We start from the raw sequence: 22,158 nt of genomic DNA on the forward strand, positions 1-22,158 counted from the left end.
GCCCCTGACAGTTCACTTTTACCAGCCCGACAGGCTCCCTAACTAACCATCCATCTTTTACTCTCTTACACAGAGGAAAATATAAGCCTTTCCATGCTGTAGTATAAAGTAGGTAGGCAAACTGAGCCAAACAAAGAAATCACTCAAAGTCCAAGGGAAAGTTTGTTTTTTCAATTCACTTGGGCACTTTAGCACTCATAGACAGGATCCACTGGGCATTTAGCCTGCTCTCCCAAACCTCTGTACATCTGTTTATCTATTTACACACACACACCCATTTGCTGATCTAAATCTTCAAAACTTCCTAAATTATTTCCAATACACTAGTAATTCCACAGTATCCCACAGCAGGAAGTTTTATGGGGAAAATGATATTTCACACAAATATCTATTTCTTTTTCAGCATCAGACTCAGAAGTTTTATATTCCTGTCCTTCATTGCCTTCAAGGCAAGTTGAAGTAAACAAACCAAATATTGAAACTTTGCTCAAAGAAGAAAAAGTGACTTCCATTCTGCCACACAAAGGAAACACCTGGTTGTAAAGGATTTTAAAGATATTTTAATAGTGGCCTGCGCAACTCTAAGCACGAAAGGCAGAGTTGTTTGAAGTCAGTGGAAAGTCTCGTCTAAGCTCAGATTTGTGTGGATGCATTGCAATTTCCCTGCACACAGGAGTGTGGTAATAAGACTCTTTCGCTACATTCTTCCATGGTCAAATCATCAAAAGCAATTTTGCAATAGTGCGGAGTCAATATAATTTATAGCAAAAAGGAGTAGCTTGATGTCAGTTTATGTTTCCCCAAATCCTGTTTTCATTGGGCAATTATCATTTCAGTGGAAAAGGTTCCAAACATCTTCAGTTTTCTGGACAAGCGCCAAGCTGTTGTATAATGGTAGGGTAATTTTAAACCTATAATTTAGAAAGACCATTTCTGTCTGAATCCATTCTTCAAAAAAGGCTAGCCTTGGAAAGTTACACTTTAGTTTTCAAAGCAAAATACCTGTTTTGTTTTCAAAAATCAGATGGCCACAGAAGAAGCATCCAGCAGAGTCACAAAAGCAGGTGCTGCCTGAGCCACGCCTGCCGATACCAGCAAGATGCAAACAGGAAAGCACAGGGAAGGGAGTAGCAGAACCATCACTATTCTGCACCTTCCAGTCTGCCACTTGAAATACTGCTCTGACAAACAGCAAAAACAACAGATCTAATGAAAGGGCTGAAATCAGAGTTCATCTTCTGACCAGCCTTGTCAATTTAAAATGGCAACAATTAATGGATGGAAAGAAATACTACATTTTGGTAGTGTATTTGATGGTATTTAGGCAAGTATAGTGCAGATAACTTGTCCTGGGAAAATCAGATATCCTTAATTGTTCCATGATTTAGAAGAAACACAGTCAGATGTTACAACATTAGCCTCATCTAGTCTTCCACTCCTGGTGCTGAACTTCCCTTGTGGATGTCTCGACAGGTTTTAGCAGAAAATGAATAGGAGCTGGCAACTAGGAGGTTTAAAGGATGGATTAGTCAAAGGACATCACCCAGATCATGTATGCTGATATCTCTGCTACAAATCACGTAAAACATCCTGAGCAATGCTTCAGGAAGAAATCCTTCCAGCTCTTCAGGGACAGTGCTGTGTGCCTGAGGGACATTTGCAGGAAGAGAAATGTCATTCTTGGTCATTACTCCATTTTGGTAGCAACCTACATAAGTGCCACATTTATAATGATCCCATAAAAGGAGGTCAACCTCAACTGCACAGTCTTGCTCTTCAAGCTGAGATCTTCACATGCAGCTGAGGTTAAAATTCAAACTGGCCATGGTGAAGCTAAAGCAGATAATGCTAAACAAACTAATTATTCGCTGCAGAACATAAATAGCCATGGTGGTTTCAATTCCCTGATAAAAGTATCTGAGTAACATTTTTTAGAACCCTGAAGTGTCCTTACAAAGGCACAGAGGCCAAATCTGGGGTTGCCTGTGGAATGCTTGGTCCCATTCAGGATGAGAACAGTGGATCTAGCTGAGACCACAGACCTGGCTGAATCCCTCCTCACCTCCTAACTAGGTTACCTGACATGGGAACAAGCCATCCAAAATACAATGCACTGGAGACCACAACTGTTAAGAGAATTCTGTTCTAGAGCACAGTTTGTTTAAATGTGTTTTTTAGCAAAAATACACTCAGAAATCCCTTTAAAAGCCAAGGGATCAATGCACACAGTTAAGTGTCCAAGCACAGTCCCAAGATGAGACCTTTGCTTCTTCCTCCAGCCTAGTTTGCATTCAATTACAATAACACTATGTTCAGACTCTGATTCATTTTAAATCTCAGTAAGATCCATAAAACTGACTGGAAAAAAAACTTATAAGAAATCCCAAACCAACAATTAGCCTGCTTGTCGGGTAAGCTCCTTCTGCAGTGGAGCCTTGCATAGGACTTGGAAACACCATTCTCAGAACACTGAGCCTCAAGATGTGGTTTTCTACCAGCTGTAAACAATTTCTACCTCCAAACCTTGTCTAATGTACATTAACCTGCATATGTTTATACTTCATACCCAGGTCAAATGCACCAGTCTAAGAGCTGTGTTCCTGAAGCTGGGACCACCAGGCTTTTAAGATCCCCTCCTGAAATATATACACACTGTCATTTAAAGCCACATCTCTGTTTCACTGATACATCCTCCTTTTACCCACTTCCAGTGCTATGATCCATATAATAGCAGGAACTGTGCTATTAACCAGCCCAGTAAGAGAAGTATCTATTCCAACATAGCTATATAAAAAATGGTGCTTGTGGGATAGCCTGGGCTGAGGCAGGAATGTCAGGCAGTTCAGCTAACATCCTATACTGGAAACTTTTTGCAATTTTTTCCGTAATATTTTTGAACAGATAAAACACAGTGAGTCATTAATTACCTAATGCCCTGCTGGCATGACAAGCATTGCAAACAAAAACAAGCAAAACTGGAGTCTTCTGGGTAAATTCTCACTGAATCCAAGAAGATTTAGGACATAAGGCATCAGAAAATAAAAAACAAAAAGGAAGCTGAAGGGAATAATCTCACAAAAAGCCTAAAAGGACAATGAAAACTTACCTAGGCAGAACTCTGCAATCTTTTAGCTCTCTGCAAATGCCACAATTGACGCCTCACAGCACTTCATGCACTCAGAATGACAACAGCCCCAGCTCCACTCTCCTTTATGTGCGGAGCAGTGAGATTTGCTTAATGCGAGCGTAAGTGCTTTTTACCAGGCTAAAACCACCACACAGAGGGAACAGGTTAGACTGTAACCAAAATGAATACCAAGCAGCACAGTGTGTGTTTGGGTAGAAATGTCACTGCGTGCTCCTCCCTCCACCTGACACAAACAAATAAGGCCAGGGAAGAGCACTGCCACCCATGCTTGGCCAAAGGCCTATTGCTTGTTAACATCTTCTCTGTCACCTGCAACAGCACAGAGGCATCTTGTGGCAGCCTTTGAGGCCAGAATTGAAGCACGTTTTTTCATCTTGCTTCAAAGGTATACTGAGTATACATCTTGTCCCAAGATGGAGGCTTTAGGATTAGGTCCACAGGAGGAACATGCAAAGGCCCCTACAATGAAAAGTGCCTCTTGCAGACCACGTCAGGAGTGAGCACTGTGGTAAGTGGTAGCATGAGAGGCTCCCAAAGCTCCCAGAGAGCCAGAAGATGAGCAGGCACTAGTTCAACTGCCATCAGTGAGAGGGACACAAACATTATCATCTTCTGAAGCACGTACAAACACACAGAGCCACGGCAGACACACATCTCTGAAGCAGAAAGGGAACGGCAGAGGACAATAATGCCTCCAGGAAGGATTTCCCAGCGTAAGTTTCCTGGCTATGACCACCAGGCTATGGCAGCAGCTGTCAGTTTAACAGTGCACATACTGTACCTTACAAACCAAGAAGCCCAGCCATCTCAGTCTGCCCAAACTGGGACTTATACACCAGACACCTATATCCCCTCTAACCTTTCTCCCAATTTGTGCCACATTTTGGATGACTAGCTTAGTCTCTCTGACTCCACCCAAGCTTCAGATGGTGCTGTGCAATCCCTTGGCAGGGAGCTGAGAGTCTGTACTTTATCCAGGTTTACTTCCACCAAAGGGAGCTCATACACCACTTTGCAGAATAGCACATGCCAGCCTTGTAACATCCCACGAGTTGCTACTAGCAGGAGCCTTGCTGAAGACCTGTAAACATGAGCTCTGCAGCACCCCACAGCTACACCTCACAGCACTGTTAACTGGCCACAGCTTCAAGTAGACCTAAAGTCTCAGCAGTGCACGTGGAAGCCAGAATATGAACTATGGAAGCTGTGAGCTGTAAGATCACCCTCTTTGTCACTGTAATTGAGTCCGGTCCAGCACCAGGGACCTGGCAGCTGCAGCTCAGGAAGTCTGCTCTGTACTGTCCATTACCTCTGCTCAGCTCAGGTCCCCACCCAGGGCTTCCAACTACATCACCAAGCAAAACTAAAAATAGCCAGCTCACAAAACCAGCTCTTGGCTCTAGCCACTCCACCCTCAAAGTACAGAGACTAACTATACTGCCTTCTGCAAACAAAGGAGAATTCACTCCTCCATCTATTTATAAGCTGCTTATTCACAGCTTGCAAGCACAGATTCTTTTCAGATGAGGAGCTTGGGGGAAGATACTATGCTTTTTCTGGTTCCATGTTGCACAGAGCCAACTCAACATGGCCACTCCTTCACCATGTGAGGTTTTTCTCCTTCTTTCTCGTCTCACCTCTAGCCTTGCAACTATCTTGCCCATCACCATGCAGAGCATGACACACTCTCACTCCCATGCCACAGTGAGAACACAGGTTCATGGTAGAGTCAGGCAGGTGCATTCTGGTTAAACTAGTATAAACCATCTATATATTAATATGTTTATACCTTCTTTACTCATGACTCATATCTGCAGGACGAAAGGCATTCACTGGACACTTTGTCTAGGCACATATTTCCATCTTTTGGCTATGCCAGAAGAGCGGCAATAATGAGAACAACAGTGGAAAACATCTGACCAAGGAACAGGTTAAAAGGATCCTGGCCTTGCTGCTCAGCCCCACATCACAGCCTCACTTCAACAAGAGCTCCCACTGCTGCTGCCTGGTTCCTGGCAGCTTCTCTGACACTTCCATCACAAACTGTAAGTTTCTGACATCCACTACAGAAACAGCACTGCCTTAGTCCACCCTTCACAGCTGGCTCAGTGAGCTGCCTGCAAGCTACAGGTTAGTTGATCACCACACTGGATAGCCGAAAGCCAAAGCTACACATGCTAGCCAACTCTATGTACCTTATTAAAAAGACTGTTGTTATTAAAAGATTACTGTTTGAAAGTGCAAGAAGAGGTATTAACACCATTGAAGTGATGGAAGTCTCTGTGCCATTTGTCTACACTTACCAACAGGAACTTCAGCTAGGGTAACAGCTCTGCATTTCAATCCCCAGAAAGACAGGGACAGCAAAACCTCTAAGGGGTTCAGCTAACATACCTGGAGAAGCACTGAGCCTCCAGTGCAGTGGATGGTGTGGAGGCAAATGTGCTGGCTTTAAACCACCAACAGTGAGCAAATGGCAATGCCACCTCCAGCAGTCCCCCTGCACCTCTTGGTGGCCAGCCCTATCATTACAGCATTTAAAGAGGCGCCACAAAGACATTGGCTCATGAGTGCCACACCCACACCAACTCCAGGCCAAATTCAGCCTGGTCTTGCTGGAGGTGGGAGATCTCGGAGGGACCAGCTGAGCACACCACATCCCCTAAGCCAACTCCCTACAAGATGCTGCCTGCAGGATGTGTATTCTGGTAACTGAGCTCCTCCTTGCTAAGCTGAGAAATGGCAGAGTTCCAGGCAAGATTGCTCGGCAAAGTCTGTTTTTCACTTTGTGGATAAGCAGCTGGATGGGCAAGGCTATCTTTTACAGTGGTACTTGGTGGAGAAAGGAGTATGAAGACTCTTGGCCAGCTCACAGTGTGAGCAGAGTTACCGGGCAAAGCCACTGCTGTGGTGCTATAGCATCTCAAGATGGGATCAACCAGGAAAGACTCCCAGAGGTTCCTAAATCATCTGTTAGAGAAACAAATGGATGGAACACAACATATCCCTCCTGCATGCCCACATCTTTGATGGGATGAGTTCAATATCTGCAGGAAAGAACCTGTGGCACTGGCTTAGCAAAGCCTCACAAATCCCAGGTCAGATCTGAGAAGCAATGAGATCCCATTGCTCTGTGCCACAAAACACTCCAAACGGCATCTCTGCTCTCCAGGAGGGCAGAACAGGAAAGGTTCCAAAACCACTCCCACGGGAAGAGTTTCATTACTAAAGAAACACTAAAGCAAGCCTTGTTTGCTGTGTGCTCTCGAAAGGTATTTGAAAGATAACATCTGACTGCACTGAGCACATGCCTGCTTCCTTGCCTATTTTAACTTACTATCTCCAACCTGTGGTTAGGCATTTTCAGAAGCGTTCATCCATCTCTATTCTTACCACCTCCTGGTGTTCTTTTTCCACATGAAATCACAGACTAGCAAGAAAGTCATCTGTGAGAGCTAGAAAAAGATATCGCCTGAGAAAAAAGCAAGTCAATCCCTTGCTTGGTTAATCCCAAGGTGAAGGTGCAGATGGGCTTGACATCCTTATTCTTAAAAAGAATCACAATTTTACCTTTAGTTTGTCACTTGTAGTTTACTTATTTTAATTAAGTGGAGCCAAAAGTCCAAGGAACTGCTCTTAAAATTATCTTCCCTATTTATATGTAATTCCTGCACATTTGGACAGTCACCTGTTCACAGCTGGCCTCAACTTATGACTAAGAAGTTCTGGCAGTCACGACTGTTTGATCAGACTTTTGCACCACAAGAGAGAATAAAAAACTATAACAATGGGACACGTGATAGACAAACAAGCCAAAAGGTGGCTCAGAATAGTAAAGCCATTTGACTTGCTTTTGTAAATAATTTATTTCTAGTATTGGGAAAATGGGTGTGGAATTAGGCTGTTAAGCATTGATCAAGATCTTACAATTCAAAGTTCAGAACAGCCGTACCATAGGACCTGCTGAGTGCACACACAAAGCCAGTCCTGTCCCCTTTTCACACATCATCAGTTAGAAATCAAATATTGCACCTACATAAACTAGTAGGCGCTCCATGCTAGCTTAGTTGGTCAATTGCAATATTTTGTCCCTACCCAGCTTTGATCATATCTGTCAAAGAAGTCTTTGAAAATCATAACCTTTACAGTATTAGCAGAGCTCAGAACTGTTAATATCTGCACATCAGATAGGAAACAAGGAATACAAAAGTACAAAGCCACGGATGACCCAAAATCAACATTGCCTTAAACAGAGTTCCCTAGCCAACTGATAGAGCTTTCTTTCCCATTTGAAGGGATCCTGGAACAAGGAAGAGTGGACTTCTTTAGTCCTCTGCCCCAAGTTAGACGAAAATTAAAATACTGCATGGATTTTAGTTTCTGCCACTACTCCACAGCCTAGAAGAGAATAACTTTCTCCTGCTATATTCATTTATGCTCCTCAAGCTGGAGAGAGCCACATATATTTGAGCCATGGCATACAGTCTCTTCATTGACTGCCAATAGGCAGGCAATGAATATAACCTGAATTAAGCAGAGAACATGCTGCACAACCTCGGCATGCACTCAAGCACTGTACAATCAAAGAATTCTGTGTGTATCCCCCACCCCTGCCCTTGCTAAAGTAATCAAAGCAGTAAATTATCCTTAGGGGGTCTGTCAGATCAGGTTTCAAAGTTGATCATTTCCCTGCACAAAAACACAAGCTTAGCTTAAACCAAACCAAACCAAAAAACTCATGCACGTTCTCCCCATTCTCCTAGGACTCTAAAGTTGCTGTGTGTTGCTTAAAATAAATAATAATAAAAAAATCTAAACAAAACAAAGCATAAAACCCCGCATTTATTGTGCTTCTCATGTCATGTGAGAAGGAAAAGACTATACTGTACTAATTCAATCCAAAATTGCATCAAGATTACTTCACCAGTTCAGCAAGAGAACTGTGTCTGCACAGCCTGCTGGAGCTGCTGACAGGAGTCACAGCAAGCAGGGAACACAAAGTTACAGTCTGCCCTCATGCCCCCCTCTCTGTACTGAAATGTCGACCCTCTTCTCCCAGTGACAGGCAGCAACTTGCACTGTCATCCATTTGCTGAATTTTAAAAGAGAAATGTTGTTCTTTTTACAGTGTTTGGGTGAGAAACTCCATAACTATTTTGTTATCTTCTCTTCATTCCCTCCCTTCAAACCTCCCAGCTTGAGTTTGCAAGAGGGAGTTTAACCAGAGCAAGGCTGTGGATGCACGGAGCTATTCCACACCACCCTGCCACCCCCTGTGCCCTCATCTGCACCCACATGCCAGTGCTTATCTCACACTGGGTTGGAAGCTCCTGGGTGCAAATGCTGCCTTTCTACCTTGTTGTTTGCACAGCACATAGCACAGAGGCCTTCTCATGCTGATATGCTTCAGGTGTTTTAACAGCACAAACAGGAGTTGCATAATTCCCTGGGGATGTCAAATAGCTGGGCTCTCAGTCCCTGCTTCTCATACCAGCCCCACAAATGGGCAGTGAGTATTTGTTTGTGCAAACTGCACCAATGTGTGAGGAGATCAGAGCTGCTGCAGCCAGCAAGCATTCCACCCAGTTAAGGTCCTCGGAAATCCCCTCGCATAAGGAGTGCCTTAGGAAATCACACAGTGATAATGGCCTGCACCTAAACATTCATCACTGCTTTCATCAATTAAGGCTTGTGTTTTAGAGGTACACAAAATATCCAGCTCTCTCTCCACTAGAGAAGGTAAGTCTGATTTGGCTTGAAAAAGGAAGCTGAACCATCTAAGTGAATCCACCTGGAGTAGTTTTTGGACTGGAGAGGAAGCAATATGGCTAAGAGAAAAATTCGTTACATTTTTCACCTTGCTGTTTTCAACGTAATTCCTTGCTACACAAAGGTGTTCTCTAGCCTGCACCAACGATGGGGCACCTCAGGGAGACGCCCAGCGCCTGCTTTTTGCTCATCTCCATCTCCTCCCAACTCCAGGGGCTCACCTGTAGTCTTGGGTAAGGGTGACACAAGACTCCTCCTTCCTCAGTCTGGCCAAGAGTGCTCCACCCTCCTGTTGCAGCTTAACCAACTTTGTGTCTTCAAGAACGTTCTTCATCATCAACTGCCTGTAACTCCTCAGCAGCACAGCTGCATCCTGGAGGGATCACAAGAGCAGTTACTGCAACCTACAGGCAATGAGGGAACAGGCAAAAACCAGCACACCAAAACAAAACACACCCAAACCACATCTCACCTGGGCCCACTCTAGGAAAGGGGGAGGTTGGTTCCCACAGCTGTTTCTCTCCAGCCTGACAAGTCCAAAGTGATAAACAGTGCACCTTATACTCCTGATATCTTCCCCACCAGGCTAAAACTGTAACCCAATTCCCATCATTGTTTCGTTCATTTGCTGGTTGTAGAAGGAATAAGCTTTCCAGCCTCACTTCCCACTCAGGCCTAGCTCCAACTGTTGTGAGAGCCTGAATGTGCATGGCTCCAAGCCTTGGGACAAGATGCACACAAAGAGTTTGTAGATATACAGATGAGAGCAGGAAGGCCCAGAGAGGCCACTACCATATCTTCTATCATTTACTGTTGGGACCCTCAGTGCCAAGCTGGTAGAAATTCCCCACCATGTCAGGGGTACAGCAGGTTCTCAAGAAAAGAAATAAAAAGTTTGTGACCATACAGATCTGGTCTTCGACCGTTCCCCTTCTTGCCCACTTCCAAATTTGTGTTCCGGAGGCAGCAAAGCTAGAACCACAGCACAGAACTAAACTGTCACTTAGTTTTATTCCAGGCCATTCAAGCTGACCTGATGTGGCACAGCCCAAGGCAGCTGCTCTGTACCTGGCACACCAAAGTTTGTACCAGCTACAGAACTCTGGAGCTGCTGAGAATGCGTTCCAATGCTGGAGCAAGCACCCATCAGCAACAAGCCCAGCTGGAGAGCTCTCCTAGGTGACACTGGGGGATCAGACAATCAGCTTCAAGACTCACTGAAGCCACTACTACTTCATTTGGATTAGCTTCAACTAGTACTGGGAACACCCTGCTACTACAGCTGGCAAATTCAAAGCTACAGCTTTTCTGCAGCTATTCAGCCACCTACCCTCCTCTGTCTCAGGTCCATCTCTGATCCAACGTGAGGGACATGCTTACCTCACCCTTTTCTGGTAATTTTCCAGATTCCACTTGATGAATAGCTCCCTGAAGGGAGGCATAAACATCTTGACATCCTTGTAGCAAGAATTCCAGCTTCTGCAAGAAGAAAGGGTCAAGGCAGAAATTATTGTCTCAGGGCTGACAAGAAAGGTCTTTTGAGCTTGCAGAAGCTTCGGACAAAAATCAAGAGAGGATCAAACACATTAATCCAAGGGTTCAATTGTATCATTCAATGAGACTGTATCAGCAAAGAGAGGCCCATCACAGGCTTCAGATGCATTACACTAGACCAAGGTCTCTATGCAGACCTTAAAAACTTGCATACTCCTGTCTGAAATGGGTCATGCTTTACAGGAAAAAAAAAATAAAAAGTCAGTCCACTTATGTCTCACATTCTTCTATTTGCATTTCTTGTAACTTTCCATGAAGATGAATCACACTACATGAATTTCAGAGAAACAAAACATAAAACAAGTACTTGGAATTTTTCTGCTTTAAATCATTTCTCTTTGTGTTAAAAGTAGTGTCAGTTAAAGATTAGGAAACTGGAAAGCTTCCAAAATTAAGCACCTTAACCTATGGACAAATCTGAAATGCTTCCTCTCTTCAGGGTGGGGGGAAGCAGGGAGAAAAACAAACAAAAAAAGCCCAAGCGTTTCATAAGCGTTCGCGAGGCACTGTTTTTCAAAAAAGTCAGCGATATAAAGGATAAATGCCGTCAGATGCCACCCTCTAGCCACTGAAATCAGAGAAGGGAGAAACGGCTATTCCAAAATAAGCATGCTCAAAACATAACAAAAAAGCAGCTGTTTGAATCTTTATTGAACTGAACTCCCTCCTTCCCGGAGTGCTGGAACAGCCCCAGCAGTGACAGATTAGCAGGCAGGATGCAGGTGAGATCACTGAGACAGGAAATAAATGCTGTTTGCCACATAGCTGCAGAGCTAAAGGAGCTGAGCACATGGGTCATTATCACACACAATATAAACATGCATTCCATACAGAATGATTCCCATGCTACCTCCCTTTGCTGATGTTTTACATGCTGAAACAAGAAGTAGCTTTGTGTTATGCTTCTTTCAAGAATTACCCTTTTGCACATACAGAGCACCTCAACTCTCAAGGTGTTCTCAACTCTGTCCATAAAACTGACCCACAACCTCTTCCAAAATTTCTGTTTCTTCACTGCCAAATCAACTTCTCAAATTCAATCCTAGGCACCAAGATTAGGCTTCTGTACCTCTACTGCATCAGCACAGGTTCACACAAGTACTTGCAGATGAAAGTTTAAAAAAAGGGTTGTAAAGTTGGAAAAAATAAGTTAACATCTGGCACATGCCAAGCCTAACTGCTGAAGCCTGCCACCAGCACCACAGTGGTGTTATCAGTGACATTCTAATCTGCTTGAAGTGCTGAGCAGCAAGGTCAGAGCCAAAAGACCACTGGATCCTCTGAAAGCTGAGGTGACAATTCCGTCATCCACCAGGGTGAGCACACTCAACGTGAAGACAGCCAGCTTGTGTGCAGATTTACAGAGATTTAATCCTGTCTAGTCTCAGTGTGCCAAATAACTCAATAGAGATTTTAAAGATTCAACAAGCACATGGTCCACAGCACTCAGGCTCCCACCACAGCACAAGTGCACAGAGAGCTTGGTATTGGTGCCATGGATGCTACCTCTGCAGGCTTCTGGCAGTCTGCACATACCCTGCTGCTTGGAACTAAAAGATATTCCTAGAAGAAGAATTCTGAACTGATTATCAGGAACTTCCAAGGACTGCAGATTTTAATACGGAGATAATAGCTTGGTCTGGGGAACTTGCTCCAAAACCAAAAAGATTTAACACTTGTTATTATACTCAAGTTCTTCATTGTTAGTCCAATGGAAACATGACACTAACACCTTCTCCTGAGATTAATTTCAGAAGTGTCTGTCCTTAATCCTCTGAGTATAACTTCAGGGCCACTGTGTATCACAACAAAACAGGATTCCATTTCAGATTTGACTATATATTGAAGACAAGAAAGAATTCATGCAGTTCAAGCAGATGAGTAAAAACTTAAAATTTTAGTTTCTGCAATCACACCAATAGGCCACAGTGTGCATCCATCTTACGAAGGCAGTATTAGCATTTTTTTGATAACAGAGATTCATTTGCATTCACAGCTTTACAGGAACATTGTATTTTAATGCTTGTAGCTTCAGCTGTTGACAGGTTCCTCTTGTTCCCATCTGTTACCATGCCATTGCTACTCTCACACACCAAAGCACAGAAGACGTCCTACTCACCCTGCGGAAGTTTAGCCAGTCCTGGTGGCAGTAACGGAACGTCCCATCCAGTTCTAGAGGCAGCTGTGAGCTGTCTATGTGCTTATGGAGGGATTTCATGGAGGTGAGAAGTTCAAACTGCACAGGAATAGAAGGGGAAAAAGTAAGCTTGTATTAGGGTGTGAGTATAGGAGGAGGAGGGGAAGGTTAACAAAAGGCAGAACTCATAATTTCTTTATCAACCTTGCACAGAAGCACAGCATGCAGTGTGTATCTGAAACATCACCACAATATGAAGGGGAAAAAAAAAAATTCAATCTTGGAGCAGCTTGTTGAACAGCTCAGTGGGCGAACCCTGAAGGAATGCAGGCCGCAACACGCTGTTTCACCAGGCAGAACATCTGTGATGGAAGTCTGGCAGCAGCCAGCCTTCTCCAGAGCCAGTACCTCCTGGTGTAAGCAGAGCAACTCCCTCGTATGTTCCCACAGTTGTGTTGAGATTTGCATCTGTTTGGAGAATCTGGGAGGTTAAATCCAGCCCCCAGCTTCCCCATCTCACTTCCTGGAAAAAGAGTTGAACAGAGCAGCCTCTGCCCTGCCCTCAACTCTCCACTCATCACAGCAGCTATTTGCTTCAAAAGTTTCTTGGATCTTGTCACAGGTAACTTGCCTTCTTCAAGACTGTAGGACCTCAGAGCAGTTCTATACTCACCAGAGCAACAAGTGCTCCTGCAGGTACATGGAAGCCAGCCCAGACACAAACTCAGGTGCGCACATTTAACTCCCACACACACAGTGTGAAGTTTCCACCTCCTTACAAAATTGTGATGATGCTTCCAATTCCTCCTGCATGCCCATGTCTTTATGAGCCTTTCCTCTGTTCCCTCCTACACTCTTTGTGTTTGTTCAATGTATTTAATGTCTTCTGTAGCTCTCCCTGTATGCACATGCCTGCAGCCCCCATTCTGACTCCAAATTCTTCCACATGGGGGCAATGAGGAAATGGACTAACAGCACTTGTTATTGTTTAGCCTTTTGGGGCACCACACCACACACACAGCAAACCTGATGCCTATCACAACATCTTCATCCACAGCAGCCAAAAGGGAGGTCCTGGCCTACTCTGAAGCCTACTCTGAGTTTCAGCAGGCACAGAATTTCAGTCCAATCTTGTAGCTTACAACAGTCTTGGAGCAGAGGGAGAGGACTAAGATGAAGCCTGATCCTCTGTTCAGTCACCACAGAGTGGCTGGGAGCCTGTATTTCTTATACAGCTAAGGAATACCAAGACAGTTTTACTTCTAGTGGGGGAGTTCAGTAAAGACTTTTCCTCCTGTTAGTCTTTCCAGACATTTCGGATACAAAGGGAACCTTGCACAAATGCCCATCTCATCTTCCCCTTCTTGCAGAAGCCTCTCAGCCACTGGCAGCGGCAGGTATGAGGAGAGGAAGCAGGAGATATGTAAAATCCAGGAAAGCAACAAGAACCTTCAAAGGTGGAGCTCAGGATTTAGCCTAATGTGATCCCCCCTTGTTAATGAGAGAACATGAAAACCATCCCTAGCTAACTGTGCAGGGCTCCTCCATACAGTTATCCATGTTCCCAACAAACCCCCTGTGTCTTGAGGTCCCAGCACACTGACGTAATTGTGGCGCAAATGTCACTGATGGACTTGGCAATAAACAGAACATGACAAGGCTCTGTTCAGCTCACATAAACACTACAGCCCAATAAATACCACACCCATAAGAGACCACAACCACAAAACACAGAGAACAGCTAGAGATTTCATGTGAAAATAAACATACATCAATGACAGGGAGTTTGCTGCCTGAAGAATTAAATAAAGGATATCAAGAGTGGCTCAGCAAACCCCCGATGAATGGTTCCACTACCTGTCCTGCTGGTGGCTTCTCCATCCGAAAATTCAGGTCTCTTTCAACCAGAAGCAGTACTCCATGAATACAGTGAGGATGTGTGTCCTGCAATAGAACAGAGCACATCACTGATCTGCCTGGGATACTAAGGAGAATGTACCACACCAGGTTCATATACAAGACTGTGATTTATCCTTCAAAGGCATCTACAGAGCCTGGAAGGCAGTCACAGAAATTAGGGAAGGCCAGTCTACAGAGCACCAAGGTCATGTCCTTAAGGCAGTCTGCTTCAGACCAGCTAGTCCTGCAATATTTAAGGAAGCAATGGAAAAGGTCAGGTGTTGATTGTACTAAAAAAGCCCTGCCTTCTGCACAGGGAAGTGGGTCAGGGGAAAAAAAAACAAAACGAAAACCCATGTTTGGTGTCCAAGCTTTTTCCTGATAACTTTCCTGGTCACTTCACCTAACCAAAAGGAAGTTGCCTTTTTTTTCCTCCCTCACAGTGCCAAAAATGTCATCTTGTCTCAACTTACTGCCAATTTACAATCAAGTACTTGCATCCTGTTTCTACTGTTAAACTGACAGAAATTCCAAATACAAGGGATGTCTGGAAGCTGTAGTTCAAACTTAGTGATCCAGGAACAGCTCTCCAATTATAGAAGCATTTTACAAGGAAGTGAGAAACAGGCAGATGAAGAGGGCTGAAGACTGGACACAGCTTCAAGACTGATGACCAGTTTTTGATGAATCAGTTTTTTCTTACACATTCCCTCTTCTAGTCCAACAGTCATGAGATGTGCAATCTGAGTGAGGGATAAAGGTAATGATGGTGTAACAAGAGGTTACCACAACAGCCAAAACACTCACTTGTTTGTTTGTTACTCCTGAAAATAGAAACGGTAAAACCATTCATAAATAAAGCTGTCAAGGGAAAAGTTCAAGGTTTTCCAACTCAAGAAGAAATCGTATTTCCAAAGAAATCAAATACTTTTCACCACATTTTTAAATTTAAACAGCTGATGAGAAGTCAATCTCATCCAGCACTGATGGAGCAATCCAAAGAGTGAAACAGTTTAAGGAATACCTCAGGAGACAAGCAGAGGTGAGAACAGCAGGATGCTACTTGAGGAAGTTTTCCTGTCAACTTTCTGCACAATCTCTTACCACCTTTGCTACCAAAACCAAGCATATGGAAGCAAAGAAACAAGAGTTCCACATATGTAACTGAACTCCTCACCTTCCAAAACAGCTAGAGTGTGGACAGCATAGAGCAGAGGGGCATCAACAGGAGCTCAAAAAGAACCAGGGTAAACACACACCCTTTCATTATTTTTTTTTTCAAAGAGAACTAGATACTTCGATGTTTCTCAGACTGAAATTCCAGTTTTCTGGCTTCTTGCCCCAGCTGGAAACCCATGGCCAGACTTAACAACACTGGCACAGTCTGAAGCACAGGCTGCCAGGGCTGTCTGTGCAGAGTGGAGAGTCCCCTGACACCTCAGTCAGTCTCAAAGTGACTACTCTTATGGAGTAGCAGGAGTTCCCTGGTCTTTAATGTAAGACCAAGGTCCTCTGTACTTCTGCACTAAGTGAGAATGCAAATACACCTCTTGAACAGCAACATTTCCACAGAACTTCTTTGCTTTCAAATGCTAAACTGACTCTTCCCAATCCAACACACAAACACAGCAGATTACAGGAAGAAGCCTTAGCACTGATATACGAAATTCAAAAGAATCTCACTCTATAAAGACTCAGGCAAAGGGAAATCCCACAGATATTTGCACACTGAAGGCCAGTGCACACATTCCGCTGTCCATGCCCTGCCTGCTCACTGAGCAAGGGATCAGCCCAGCACTTCTGAGCAGCAAAGCTCCTCTTAAGAGGCCCCCCAGCACAGAGCTTACTGGTGACAACCTGTAACCAAGCATTACAGCATTTGCCCCTGCAAAAATCCTTGCTCCAAAGCATCGTTACGCAGTTTCCCACAGGAACAAGCACGATCTATTCCTGCAACATGCACACACTATGCACTTCCCTTCACCTCTGCACAGAGCTGCCAGAGTTCCTCCTGCTTCTTCCTGAGTTAGCTCTGCAGCAGCTTTTTATTCTGCCCTACTCCCTCTGCTCCCACTGCTGTCTGGGACAGAAAGATTTCCCAGACAGCCAATATTCTAAAAAGAAAGGGAAAAAAGTCTTGCAGAATGCAACTGCCCCTACCCTGAAGGCAGAGAGGACAAGTTCCCACCAGTTTACCAGGAGGTTCCAGGCAGAGCAACAGAGAGACTCTCAGAGCTGTAGGGAAAACTAACCTGCAAGCACCCAAAGTTGTCTACTAGCACTTAATTCCAATCATGCATTCATTCTGGAAAGATGGAGAAGTGGAAGAAGAATTCCCTCATACTGACAGATCTCCTTTACAGAGTCTTCAGAGGAGTGAGTGTAAGGATCAAAAAACTGTAAGTGGAATAATCAGCCTCTGTCAGTCACTGTTACCTGGAGCACACACTCAGGTCCAGCAATCTGTCTTGCAGCACATTAATCTCTGTTAAATAACTGTTACACCACCCTGATAACAAGGTGCTCAGAGCCAAACAGCTATCACAGCACAGCAAAAAGCTTCCCCCCTCCCTTATTTCAGAGGGGAAACTTAAGGTTAAAATGGCATTATTACCATGCTTGTATGAGAACTGGGACAGCCAGAACATGTTGCTGATTTCCAAATCAGGCCACTAAGGCTGCCATGCAACTTATATGGACAATGAAATGCTCAAAAGCTTTATCAAGCCCACTGCCATGTGGGCACAGCTTAAAAGAGAATGTATTGTCTCATTACCTCTGCAGAACTGAGCAGGGCACCAGATTACTCCTTCACCACAGAGAATGAGCACGCTGATAGAGCTCACAGCTCCACCCAGCCCAGGAAGCAGGAGGACAGACCTCTGAGTCAGACTCAACTCTCAGATGTGGCACTGAAGCACATAAACCACAGACATCAGCTTCATTAAAACATTGCCCTGTTCCAGTTTGCAGAATTTGAGTCCTAAGAGACCTAAGCTCTGATTTAAAAGGAACACCTGCTTAAACAAGATTAGTCATCACTACAACCCAGCATCTCTCTGGCTTTCTAATAGCAGCAGATAGTTTCTATCTGGGAGTGGGAGCAACACAACCTACTGGCTTCCCAAGTGACTGATATGAAAGCCTTTGACCTGAAGCAATACAGAGTTACAGTACGTCCGATTCTAATCATTCACTGACAGCCACATCAACAGCTGCACGTGCTTTTCCACCCGGCATGGCAAGCAGTATCCTTCCCTTCCTGTGACAGCAGGCAGAGGCCTTTCTTCCTCCCTTCCCTGTGGCAGGCAAAAATCCCTGCACATTTCACACAGCCCCTCAGTGCAGGGGACAACATCTCCAAACAGGTTAATTCGTGACAGCTTTGAGACTTGGGTATGGGCTGTTCTCAGAACCGAGATGAAAGCAGATTTGGAGGGGTGGGGAGGGGTGTGCTCCCCTAACTCAGACTTGCTTAGGTTTTTTGCTTTGTCTGCAGTCTGGCAAGTCCAGGTCATCTTCCTAAAGCAGGGCTGGGTGTGTATCTCCACCTCCCAAAGCCAGCTGAAAGCCAGGTGGCAGATGGAGACATGAGCAGCAGATGGAGACGTAACGTCCAACCATGACAGCAAGCCAGCCAATGCTCTTCTGCCCAAGCTCAAGGCTCACCTGCAATGTGCTGAACGCCTTGAAGAGAGCAGGAACCGGTGAACCCCGACGAGCATCCACAAGAACAGTGAGACCCAAAGCCTGACATTCTGGTCTGCAAGGACAAAGATAAAAAGGTCACCTTTGTCACCAATGAAAATTAACAAGACTATGGACACAGAACCTGTAGTCATGGCAGGGTGAAAAAACCAGTACATTAGGGCTTTGTAGTAACAGGAACTAACTGGCCACCTTCTCCTAAACAAAATATATAGACAGACACTACCAATGGACTGCTCAGTTTTTACCTTTGCTGTATGATTCTATGACTTCCACCCAATTTTCCATTTCTCCAGTTCCTAGTGTATGTGTCACTGATGGCAAAGATGTTAATGCCCACTCTGGATAATCCACACAGAAAAACCAGTCCTTCCTAATTGTGTTCAGGGACAAGCTTGGCTTCAGCCTCACTGCTTCAGAAGAGCAGCCAGTCTGGAGCAGCCCTAATGCCTATCTCACCCAGAATCAGATTTAAAGGGAGAAGCATAAGAAACAAAGCATGAGATGCACAAACTTTCTCATGTGTTAAGCCTGCTCCCCTTATTAATGGTTCCAAGGCTTTAAAAAAATCACTATCAGAAAGTTAGCTTTACCTCTTCTTATTTAATAATCTAAAACTATAACATAGTGATGAGCTGGGGAGGAAGAGTCTGTCATAGTGAAAAGAAGAGTAGCTGCAGAAAACTCTAGCCTGCAGACTCCAGAAACAATTTTCAGCCAGACATCAATGCAGACTCTCAACCCTTGCAGATCCTCCCTCCCTCTCAGTTTGGAGGCCTGGCCCTAAAATATCACATCACAACACTATCACAGAGCTGCTGCATGACTTCTCCATCATAGGTCCCAAATCCCATTTTCTGAATTAATGAAGGACAGCAGGAATGGTTTGGATTCATGGCAACACATAAAAACATTCAGTACATACCCAATTCTAGCACACCATGTGGACAAGACAAATACAGAATAGATAAAGTGCTTGCTGAACACAAGCCTGTTCAACCTATCAAGAGATTCCCACCTGTGTAATTTCAGGACAGTCTGGACCAAGTTCCTAGGTCAAAAAAGTCAACCTACTTCCATTCCTGCCTCAACTCCCATCTCCCCAAAAGGTAAAGTGGACAGGGCAGCAGCTGTCTGCCCTGTCAGCCCAAGAGCATCACAAACCTTGGGATGCTATGTAAGTACAGAAGAAGGCGTACGAGCTCAGTGGTATTGCAGTGGGGGTTTAACCAGGCTTTGTTCCTCGTTGTTATTATGGCTACTGCACGTCCCGATTTGTCTCTTGTACCTGTAAAAAGAGAGAGGGGGACAGAAATCACACAAGTTATTCAACAGAGCCTGGTTCCAGGTGTGTATGCCTCATATTCTCCCACTAAGAGCCCACCACCTTCCTGGAAATCCTCCACATAACTCAATATAGTGTATGTTGCAGATGGTAGGAGGCTATAAACACACATAAATTCCAAAGTGCCCAAATGCCACCCTAGAGTGAAGTAGATGAGCTCAGCAGCAGCTTGTCTTTCTCTCATGGTAGTGTTAAATTTGGACTGCTGTCTTCTAGCCAAACACACATTCTTCATAAATATGGCTGAAGTTGCCTAATGATAATCCAATCTTGAGAAAAGCAGGAATCTCATGAACTCAAGATACAGAATCTCACCTTCACACTGCTATCAGATGAGAGGACACAGACAGGTTTGTAGAACATGCACTATGCAATGAGACTGGGCACAGGCTCAGTCTGCAGGCTGAGCCCAGAACGTAACCAGACATCTCCTTGACGCAAAGCCCTGGAGCAGGAGTTCAGAGCTTCTCCTCAGAGGCTACAGAGAGAACAGCTGAGGAGCACACTCCTGCCTGCCTACAGCTCTGACAATCAGTGCCAGGCTTTCATCAGGTGCAGAGCTTCCTCAGTGCCCAGGGAATAGATACAACACAGTAGGGCCAACCCAGGTGAGCTGTGATACACTGAAGGAGAAATCCCTCTGCTTCAGTTAGCCAGGAAGGACTATGTTTCTCTGCCACCCATTCTCCAAAAGCCCAAAGTCACAGCTTATCACAAGTGGAGAAGGACCTAACAGTGCCAGTTTTGGAATTATGTCTGGCCTCCTCTCCAGATGGGTAAAGAGAAGGTGCATACACCAATTTGGAAAGCCAGAACTGCCTCTGCAACTCAAAATCAGGCAGTGCCTACAGTGAGCCTGCTCAAGCAACTGGGAAGGTGAGTGTTTTGGAGAACAGGAGGGACACCACCTCCTTTGTGTGAAAAGTAATTCACAAGAACAGAAGCCATTTCCTGTCATATATACTGTATAAGAAAGGATGGGGGCAAAAGTTCCAAGCACAAGACAAAACCAGAGACTTAGAGAAAGCTGTTTCTTTCTCTCCTGAACTCTGCTGCTACCACAGGATATACTGTTCTGGACCACCTCTCTCCCCCATCCCAGGGACAAAGCATGCGAGTTGACAGGTAAAACAGCCACAGATGGACAGCCTCAAGCATGGAAAGCTGCCCTGGTGCGATCTCAATCTGTCACTAGGACTTGACTCAAGTAAGGGCCACAGACACAGATGGACACCATTTTGAAGCAGGGCTTTCTCCCTCCCAGGGACCAAAACTGTGACACAGGCTTTCTCCTGCTAACAAAAATCTTTCATCATCAGTGTGATTCAGGAGGACTTTTATTACTCCTGAAATACTGCAGCCTGGACGCTGCATAATCAATTAGAAATTAGAAAAATCTTATCAATATAATTTGTTTCATGAGCTAAGGGGACAATCACAAAATAAAAAATCAAAGCCCTTAATTACTGGAAAAATGGCTCAATAACCACAGTCAATAAAAACTTTTTTATTGAAGCAACATCTTTTGTCCATCAGGCAGGCTGGGCATCACCAGAACGTGATTAAACCCTGAACTTCCATATAGTAGTCTGGGACTTGCCTGACCAGGTCAAAAAAGCAATCACAGCCACCAGGGCTAGGTCTTCAACAGCAGCATAACCCAGATAATCCAAGAGCAGAATGCAGAACTGAAACTATCCTGGAAGTTTCGGCTAAATCCATCAGCTACTAGTTTATTAAACAGCTCTTATTTACCATTCATTATAAAAGTTATTCTTTCTAATGTAATTACTGTATCATTACCACTGACTAACATAAAGCATTTAACTGAGTGGTGAGTACATTCCCTCAGGTGTGAGGATTGCCCACTGAAACCCCAAAGAGGCAGAGATGTCAATCAAATCTGATACTGCTTTTACAGGAAACGAAATTCCTTCCTTAGAGAAAAACCTCCTTGGAAGCAGTATCAAACTCAATCCTTACTTCTTCCGGGCATTTGAAGGGCACATCCCTTCATCACATATTCAAATGCTTTTGCGTCATTTAACAGTGATACTTTTTGATAGGAATCTGTGACAAAGGTAACATGGTCAGGCTCCTGCATGACCCTCTTTAATCCTGTAATTTCTTGGGCTGTTATATACAGCATAAAAATGTCCCACCTGATCATGAGACCAGAAGATTAGAAATCCTCCTTTGGAATGTGTAACAATTCATCTCTCAGTGCAAAGTTACATGTATGAACGTACCATAACTCTGCCCTGCCCTTGGTTTTCCATTTCACCTTCTTCCAGAAACTGGAAAAGTTTTGACTCCCCTCTTCCTTCCTGGCACAAAGATGGTTTCACTTCTTTCTCAATCATCCTATGAGATAAACAACCTTCCAGTCTCTTGCCATAAGACACCCAGTTTGGTTACAAGAAAAGGCTGTCATCCTCTCTGCACCACCTCCAGCACATACCATTTTCTTTTATAAAACCGCCCAAACCATTTGGGAGGCATCAGCAACAAGTATACAAAGGTAAAAATCAGTCTCTTAATCTGTCTAGTCATCTCCTCCCCATTACACGTCTGAGGTCAAATGCACCAACTGGAAGA

The 22,158-nt window shown here is 44.4% G+C and overlaps 1 protein-coding gene across 5 annotated transcripts in view; it reads right to left on the reverse strand.

The window, feature by feature from the left end:
- Nucleotides 1–22,158, reverse strand: part of PLEKHG4 (pleckstrin homology and RhoGEF domain containing G4) — a 91,276-nt gene that overhangs the window by 33,725 nt on the left and 35,393 nt on the right. For all 5 annotated transcript variants that reach the window (XM_085071651.1, XM_085071650.1, XM_085071647.1 and 2 more), the window contains 6 exons: nt 19,380–19,503; nt 18,177–18,270; nt 14,466–14,552; nt 12,591–12,707; nt 10,298–10,396; nt 9,139–9,290 (listed from right to left, as the gene is read on the reverse strand). In XM_085071651.1, the coding sequence (XP_084927777.1) occupies nt 9,139–9,290; nt 10,298–10,396; nt 12,591–12,707; nt 14,466–14,552; nt 18,177–18,270; nt 19,380–19,503 (673 nt within the window). The remainder of the gene's footprint in view (nt 1–9,138; nt 9,291–10,297; nt 10,397–12,590; nt 12,708–14,465; nt 14,553–18,176; nt 18,271–19,379; nt 19,504–22,158) is intronic.

This window comes from Lichenostomus cassidix, chromosome 11 (assembly GCF_008360975.1).
Source record: "Lichenostomus cassidix isolate B80296 chromosome 11, HeHo_3.0, whole genome shotgun sequence".
Classification (NCBI taxonomy): domain Eukaryota; kingdom Metazoa; phylum Chordata; class Aves; order Passeriformes; family Meliphagidae; genus Lichenostomus; species Lichenostomus cassidix.